The 8369-nt window shown below is 34.9% G+C and overlaps 1 protein-coding gene across 3 annotated transcripts; it reads left to right on the top strand.

Annotated features, from left to right (window-relative positions):
• The first annotated feature begins 220 nt into the window (after nt 1-220).
• LOC137923097 (roundabout homolog 2-like) lies at nt 221-7912 on the top strand. 3 transcript variants are annotated; one of them, XM_068766253.1, is made up of 17 exons: nt 221-489; nt 829-1021; nt 1510-1613; nt 1771-1924; nt 2002-2203; nt 3166-3352; nt 3429-3553; nt 3620-3754; nt 3824-4021; nt 4094-4397; nt 4467-4582; nt 4835-5046; nt 5163-5323; nt 5429-5560; nt 5691-5845; nt 5920-6374; nt 6450-7121. In XM_068766253.1, the coding sequence occupies exons 1-17, from the start codon at nt 390-392 to the stop codon at nt 6529-6531; spliced, it is 3015 nt and encodes a 1004-aa protein (XP_068622354.1). In that variant the 5' UTR covers nt 221-389; the 3' UTR covers nt 6532-7121. The 3 variants fall into 3 exon arrangements, with proteins under 3 accessions (XP_068622354.1, XP_068622347.1, XP_068622337.1); XM_068766246.1 differs by lacking the exons at nt 221-489; nt 829-1021; nt 1510-1613; nt 1771-1924 and adding an exon at nt 7810-7912 and having other exon boundaries at nt 2006-2203; nt 6450-6557; XM_068766236.1 differs by lacking the exons at nt 221-489; nt 829-1021; nt 1510-1613; nt 1771-1924 and adding an exon at nt 7810-7912 and having other exon boundaries at nt 2006-2203; nt 6450-6574.
• Nucleotides 7913-8369: the final 457 nt, after the last annotated feature.

Genomic DNA, 8369 nt, shown 5'->3' with positions numbered 1-8369 from the left:
GTCCGTACACAGCAAACGGTGAAATTTATTCTTTTATTATCTTCTGTTATTGTTATCTATAAATTGAAATGTAATAAAAAATAATTCGAATAATCTTGCACTTAAACGCTCATATCCCCAACGATCATCATAAAGCTCAAGTTTGCGAAAGCTCGTCCGTTACTGAGTCGACGCGAAATGACATCTACAGTAGAGGGGGCAGTAACCTCAAGGATATCGGACGGGGAGGTTGTGTCACTCTGGTTAACGCACACATCGCGATCTCCAAATAAACTACGATGTTTACACCAAAGAAAATTATGGCAAAAAATTATTGTTCGTAAATAAATTGGCGGTAATATGTGGTGTAAATGTAAAGTGCAAGGTGACGTTAATCAGTAGTGTCAAGCATGGTTGCGGAACCAATTAAGAGAGATAAACGTGCATGGAACCAGTTGAAAACTGCTCTGTTTTTGCATCTCTTGTTTACCATACCCCAGTCTACGAAAGGTAAGCAAGGCCTGATTGTTATCTCCAATAATTTATTAGTAATTAAGCGCCATAGCTTTAAAATTATTCGAAATGCCGACTCTTAACGAAGTAGTTTGAATTTATTTTCGACGTTACGTTTCGTTGCTGTTGTTTAATGAAACTATAGAAATCATAATGAAATTATATTTTATGTGGAATTGTTTATTGACCATTTACTTAAACGTAATTCTAAAACAAATATCTGTATGGTAATAAATGATTTTATTGCCCCCAATATATTTTAACATATGTTACAAGTTAACTACCAACAATTAAATGAATTTGATTGTGTATCAAAGTACCTTTTTTTCCGGAAAGCACAAAGTCGAGCCCCACGTATTAAGGAGCATCCAGCCGATACAGTAGTAGGCAGAAGTGAACCCGCTACACTTCGTTGTGTTGCTGAGGGCAAGCCGAAACCAACCATCCAATGGTATAAAGATGCGATACCACTAACGGCCACAGATCATCCACACAGAGTTTTACTTGAAGATGGACTTTTATTTCTCAGGTAAATATCATTGCATCCATTGAATAGTATATATAAAAACTTAGATTAATATTACAAAGCGATGCGTAGCTTGGTTTTTCATTCTTATTTTATCTCTAATATATACAAAATTTAAACCTATGTATACCTATTGACTCATCACTATATCTCCAGAACGATGAGATTCGCAAGTTGAAAATTTGATACAAATATTTCTTTTATGAAATAAATATCAATTAAAAACGTATTTATCTAAATTTCATCTGTACGGGTCTCAGAGGCCGTTCATTATTATTTTTTTCAAATCATAAACCATATTTTGTAGCTAACATTTTAGTCAGAATATGTATTTTGGCTTGTCTCTCCAACAGGCAGATTATATATTTACAGGGTTATTCGTAGTAGGCTAAAGAGAGGTAGTTCTTTTATAAATTTATGATATTTTTCGACATCGTTACAATTATGGTATATCATAAAGTAGTGCCTCTAATTATTTAATTATATTTTAGGGTCATGCGAGGGAAGAAAGAAAGCGACGAGGGCGTGTACTGGTGTGTCGCACGTAACTCAGTCGGGGAAGCGGTTAGCAAGAACGCCACCCTAACTATTGCGGGTACATATTTCAAATGGAATGATTAATTTTTATGAAGATAATCGTATAACGTATTTAAACCAACTCTTTTATATTCATTACAGAAACCCTTAACCATTATTGTGTAGTTATTGAATATTTTGCATTGCAAATATTTAATTGTTGTATTTATTTTCAGTACTTCGTGATGAGTTTAGAATGGAACCACGTGATGTTAAAGTAGCCAGCGGCGAACCGGCTATGTTAGAATGTTCGTCTCCGAGAGGTACTCCGGATCCATCAGTACATTGGACCAAAGATGGACAAACATTGGATGCTGAAGTTAATGGAAGGTTTGAAAGAATAATTAATAACATGTTTTAACAAAGTATGTAATTATGTATATAATCCGAATGTTATTTATTTTTAGAATCAATATAGTGGATGGAAATTTAAACATATTGGAAAGCATGCCTTCTGATAGCGGCGTATACCGGTGTGTAGCTTCTAACGTTGCAGGGGAAAGACAATCGCGTCCTGCGACATTACTCGTGTTACGTCGACCACATTTTATCGTGAAACCTAATAACGTAACGGCATTGATTGGACAGAATGTTGAGTTTCATTGTCAAGTAAGTCGAGTGAACAAATATTCTATGTCGTGTATATATGGAGTTTTGTTAGACGTACCAACGGATTTTTAGCCATAATCATTATTTGTATATTATCATCTCATAAATGTAAGTAAAGAAATTAAATACTTATGTTTGTTATCGAGAATTTTATTATAAACAAAGTAAATTAAAAATTTCGTCGTCTCTAAAAGCTTCACCAGATTGGAGGTGAAATAACGCTGAAGGCTGTGTGAAGCTCGGGGATTATCTCAGGGGCCGCGACTGAAATTAATGGTTTTTATTTTACCATATCGATAAGCAGCGGTGTTCTAAATCCGCTTAGACGGACACTTCATGGTAATGCATGGAGTTTCCATCTAAGAGGCCGAAAAGACCTCTGACAGAAATGAACTTGGGCTGTCAATATAAATAAGTTTAGCATTAGGTGCCTTTCCGAGGAGATCCATAGAGAAAAGAAAGTAAGGGACAGAACCCAGCGAATCGGCAAAGTGAAGCAGCCGCTGGCACTTATGCTTCTGAAGCAGAAACGACGGATTGTAACGACGTGAACAGACGATGGACACACTCGATACATTGGTTTCCTACTGGTTCTATTCAAAATCTATGAGAAAGGTCCAGCAATAAACGTCCTTCGAATAAAACGATGATGACTTCCCGAAACGGAACCTTGGCTTCATTAGTTGCTATTAATAAGCAGGATGTCCTAATAGTATAGGGTTTTTATCGTAAGGCACGCGTCCAAAACAATGCAGTGCTTTGCGAGAGTATGTTGTGGGATATCTTTCGTAATAGACTTTGAGACTTAACTTATGTATATCTTTAGCTATTACGTCTCACGTTATTAGCCAAAAACATTAATCCAGTATTGAATAAATATTTAAAAAATTACTAAAGTACTAAAATACCTTTACACAAAAGTTAATATTTATTAGTTCTCTAGCTCACATGTTTTGTTGTAGGTGTCGCCTGATTCAGATGTGTCGGTCACATGGTCGCGAGACAAAGGTGTTCTTTCTCCATATGCTATAATTCGACGTGGCTCTCTAAGAATTGATAGGGTTGTCACTTCAGATGGGGGTACATATACATGTCGTGCAGAGAGTCAAGCTGGAACTAGTAGTGCTAATGCTATCCTTACTGTTAACTGTAAGTATTTCTTACAACATACATTTATTTTTTTGAGTAAAGAAAGAGTTAAGACAATATTACTCTCCAATCATAGCATTGCCTCATTTCACACGGGTACCGTCTGACCAGACAGCATGGGAAGGAGAATCTGTGTCATTTCCTTGTGAAGCTGAAGGAACGCCTAAACCTGTAGTGTTCTGGACAATGGAGGGATCTCAGGTATGTATACATCTTTATATTTACATTCACATCGTTGCCGTGTTCTATATTTTTAATCGTTTACAGGAATTAATATTCCCGAATTCAATTCACAACAGCGGGTCTTTATATTTAGATCGAGTACTAGCGAGTCATGCTGGTAGATTAACTTGTGTAGCCGTCAGCGCAGCAGGGAGTGCTTTGCATACAGCAACATTACAGGTATTTATTTTATTTTATATTTATCCTTTATTTATATTTGTTGTAAATTCAGTATAATCTTGTCAATAGGTATTGAGAAGAGAAGCCAATTCATTCAACGGAAATTCGGAATCTTCTTCGCCTTATCCGGAGATCAATAAACCTCAAAATCATCCTCCAATGACGCAGTATGAATTAGTACAAGCCCGGCGGTATTTGCAACAAGATGTTCTGGCTTTGCGCCGGGTCGAAGGAATGTCTGCTACAACACTCAAAATAGTGTGGGATGTTAGTATCGTTTTTAATAAATGAATATACATTTTCTTATTTTCTTGAAAAAAAAATCGAATTAATTTTCAGGTTATGACAGACTATAATGAATATTTGGAAGGTGTAAAAATCTGGTTTAATGGGTCATCAATTAATCGTAAAATTGCCCTCGAAATTCAAAACACTCAGCACCTGAACGCAACCATTGATAGTTTGACTGAACTTTCAAAATTCGAAAACTTTACCATGACTACAGTTCATAACAGTGGATCCTCTAGTCACGTTTTAACAGGGTTGATGCCGTATGCACAATACAACGTTTTCTTGATGCCATTCTACAAATTATTGCTTGGTAAACCGTCCAACATGAAGTCCGGTTTAACTGATGAAGATGGTGAGTATAATATTTATTCAGCCTATGTTAGTTATGCGCTTAACTATGTATATTTTTAACTTTTCGTAGTTCCATCTGCACCGCCTAGTAGCGTAACGGCTGCAGTGATAAATTCTACATCGGCGTGGATTCGTTGGGATCCGCCTCCTGTTCATAATTGGAATGGTGAACTTTCTGGTTATTTGGTGAGAAATAACATCTTGTCATTTCTATCTCGTTTACATTAAAGTTTACAATAAAGTTCAAATAGTAACATTTTCAATAATAATTTATACGCTCTATATTTACTAAAGAAATAAAGAAAGATAAAAAAAACACTGCTGAGTTTTTTTATGCGTGGTAAAAAGTTCGCATTTGCACATTTAAAGTAAAATATTCTATTGAAAAATAGTTATTAAAAATTTGCGATGTATCTAAAATATAATTTAATAATTTAGATTGAAGTTCGAGTAGGAGGTGGAAATAATGGACGTGTAGTTGGACAAATGTCTTTGGGAGCCCGAACTCGAGCGGCCACTGCCAGCTCTCTTCGAGCAGGCGGTCGTTATAGCGCACGTGCCGCTGCCGTCACGCGTAGAGGACACGGACCTTTTAGTGCACCTGCACTTATACATATGCTGCCTACACAATCACAGAGACACTACGTCCAGTAAGTATTATAGTTATGCCTAGACTGAAGTAACATTAGGTAACGAATGTCAGTGGGCGTTCACGCCTCCACGATATCAAAACGATCAATAAACAAAGATTCATTGTCTGTTCTAGAACTGAGCCAGCTAGAGATAAAGCATTGCTGACAATGTTTCATGAATCTTGGTTATTAGCAATGAGTGTACTTCTGTTGACGTTGGTCCTTATTGGAGCTGGAATAATATTTTATCTACGCAGAAAGCAGTTAAAACAAAGGAAGAGTCAAAGTTCTGTAGGTTAGTATTTCACATAAATTATAGTTAACATACTTTAGTTAATTTAATTAAAATGTTTCATATTATCAGGCTGGAAAAGTTTTTGATGTGTTGTTATTTTATTAGGCACACCAATTGCTAATGCACAGCAATGCTTGTTAGGAAAAGAGGCGGTATGGCTTCGGGAAAGGCCAATGTTCGAGGGATCCAACGAACCACGAATTGAAATTTTAAATTGTCATCAAAGTCTTATACATGGTATGTCATTATTTAATTATTTAGCAATATTTGATTTTTGTCTTATGTTTGTGTAATGGTTAATATGAAAGTAAAAAAAATAGAAAAATATCATTATATTACGTAAATATATACTCTATTAAATCCCTAGGCGGGCACACTATTGATACTATGGCTATGGAGGCCGAATACAGTCTTCCACAACACGGAAATAATTTAAATAACATATCCCATGAAGATCGGCGAATTGCGATAGCGCCAGAACCTTACGCGTCCAGTGCGATTTATACTGAATTAAATTATCAGGTACGGTAAGCTCCGGGTATATTTCTACAAAGAAAATTAAAATTTTGTAATATAATATTTTTTAATTAATTTAGCAGGATCACACAGACGCTGAAGATTCTTGTATTAAATGCGCAGTCAGCCCCGGTTCATACGACAATAGTATGGTTAGGTCTTTTGGTGATAGTAATCAATACTCCAACGAAGAATGCTCGACATGTTGTCGAAGCAGCACCTCGACCTTAACTAAAGAATATAGTGATATGACAAAATGTGGAAACGAATTAGACGAAATACAGGATATACCAGTAGATGAATGTCCATCTTGTAAAACGAACCAGTCGAGATCGTCGAGTCATCATAACGGTGCCAAAGAATGGGCTACGGTTGCAGACGTTGAATACGATTATCCGCAATGGCATTGGTTAGGTAGAGGTTCTAGTTTTAGGCAAGTCGATACCGATCCTCGACATTCAACACAAGGCGGAAGAAGTGATCAAAATTGTAGAATGAATCTATGCGACATCCTTCCTCCGCCACCTTATGAAAGGTAAGCTCTTGCATTACCCCAGCTTAACTGGTAACTCCATAAATAACAGTTTATACTTCCTGTTACTATTTCCAGAGAATCTACTTATGGAGATTTACACACGTTTCAAAATCATTCAGGCGCATCGGGATGTTCTGGACAATCGTATCGAAGTTAAGAACTGTTCAAACAGGAAATTATGTTGTGAGCAAATATCATTAGTATGTATAGCAAGCAATATTACATTTTAGTCAATTGTACATAATTTGTTATAAGTTTAAGAACGATTGAGGAGATAATGTATACACCTCATATGTGCTCAATTTATTGTTTCATGTCCTGCCTAGTAGAGTTAATTTACTCGTATTTGTTAGTACTCGCGTATAGGTATTTTAAATTCATTTTGTTTTTGGCTGTGATTGCTTTTGTTTTGTGGGATTGATGGTAAAATTTTTAGCGTTATAGACATTGTGAACGTGTTTTGAATAGACTGCTGAAATGTAACATAAAATAGGCATTAGGTTTTCATCTCTCTCTAGTGACTGTGATATAGTATAATTTCTTAATCAATTTTTAATTTTGTACATAAATTGAAATATTTGATACCCTTATACAATTTTACCTTTTCCTATTTATCGACTGTAGTAAAATATTATTTAACAAATGGAACCAATATCAAAGTCTCAATAATCTAGATGTAGCATTTTATACTAAACGAGATTCCTATGCCATTATTGACATTTTTTGTAATCCAACGAAATTTAGTCACTCTTATTAAACGCAGTTTAATAAAGTCGTGTTGTGTCTTATTTTTATCCGTTTTTTTATTATTTGTATCCAACAATGGTAGTTCAAAAACAATTTACATACATACAGGGTGATTAGTTATATGTGTGTATGTAATGTGTATGTAATGGGTGAATGATATAAATTTGCACATTTGTTGATAATTAATGTATGGTCAACTACTGAGTGCACCATGATCAAAAATCAATGGCTTCAGAAGTAATAAATAACTTAATGATGATATAGTAAGAAAAAGCTTTTTCAAATTTCGGATTACTACATATCAAAATTCATTATAGTTTACGATCTAGCCTTGCAGACTGTGTACTGCAACAATAAATTAACGTAACATATTTAATAGCGATCACTTTATACTGGTAGACTAGATAAATGATATATGTGAAAGCTTTAAAGCCATAACCATTTTTCGATGTATACTACATTTAAATAGTTTTGACTATGCGAGGAAATTATAGCTATATTAAACAAAACTCTAGTTATTGTGTAGTTAAACAATTCATAAATATCCAAACATGTTTAGATGTGCAAGTCGCAACAGCCTGCTTTCTAACTTTAGGGCGTTACCATGACAACACGTTGGGAATTCACCCCTGCTGCGCCCTTGTTATTAATACCCGTAATAATTAAACTTGATTGCATTTCACACCAGGTGTTGGATGACGGCTCTTGTCAGGAATACAGCTGGATGACTCTTCAACTTTTGTATTTACCGCACTAAATTAGATGGTAATAAAGTGAAACTGTTTAAAAAAGTATTGAATACACTCACGGCGTATGATAATCGATGAGCGCTGTGAAATTAAATTTACTAATATGTTTTTTTCTTAATAAAAATTTTAATGAAATTGGGTTCGTTTGAAATTCGTCAATTGGCAAAATTTTTTTCAATAGCTTAATGAATCAATAATGGAATTATGCTTTATTTACGCAGCATAGTCAAATATGCAGGCAATGAGAAAAATAAAATTTGATTCTCAAAGTGTATCTGGAAGGAATTACCGTTTTGGACAAGGTCTACCTCTTTGTCAATAACTTTTTTTTTTGTTCTGATTTCGAATAAATAAATTGTTTAATACAATGATAATACGCACTGTCTCTCTTTTTGAAGTGATCATCTTAGTGACTATTGACGCTGCGAAAATTTTACTTGTCTTGTGTTAAAATTTATGAATTGCCTCGATGTGCTTATTTCTTAAGAACACGATTTTC

This window comes from Battus philenor, unplaced genomic scaffold (genome assembly GCF_028537555.1).
Source record: "Battus philenor isolate CCGP_79_NKW_IND1 unplaced genomic scaffold, ilBatPhil1.0.hap1 SCAF_10, whole genome shotgun sequence".
Taxonomy (NCBI): domain Eukaryota; kingdom Metazoa; phylum Arthropoda; class Insecta; order Lepidoptera; family Papilionidae; genus Battus; species Battus philenor.
Note: the sequence above shows the minus strand (reverse complement) of the source record. Positions and strands in the feature narration are given on the sequence as shown.

Bases quoted from the DNA above. Each gene is read 5' to 3' on its own strand.
- LOC137923097 (XM_068766253.1), top strand. From the start codon at position 390: ATGGTTGCGGAACCAATTAAGAGAGATAAACGTGCATGGAACCAGTTG. The intron at 5,047-5,162 runs GTAAGTATTATA...TGTCTGTTCTAG, and splicing joins TCACAGAGACACTACGTCCA to AACTGAGCCAGCTAGAGATA. The intron at 5,324-5,428 runs GTTAGTATTTCA...TTATTTTATTAG, and splicing joins GAAGAGTCAAAGTTCTGTAG to GCACACCAATTGCTAATGCA.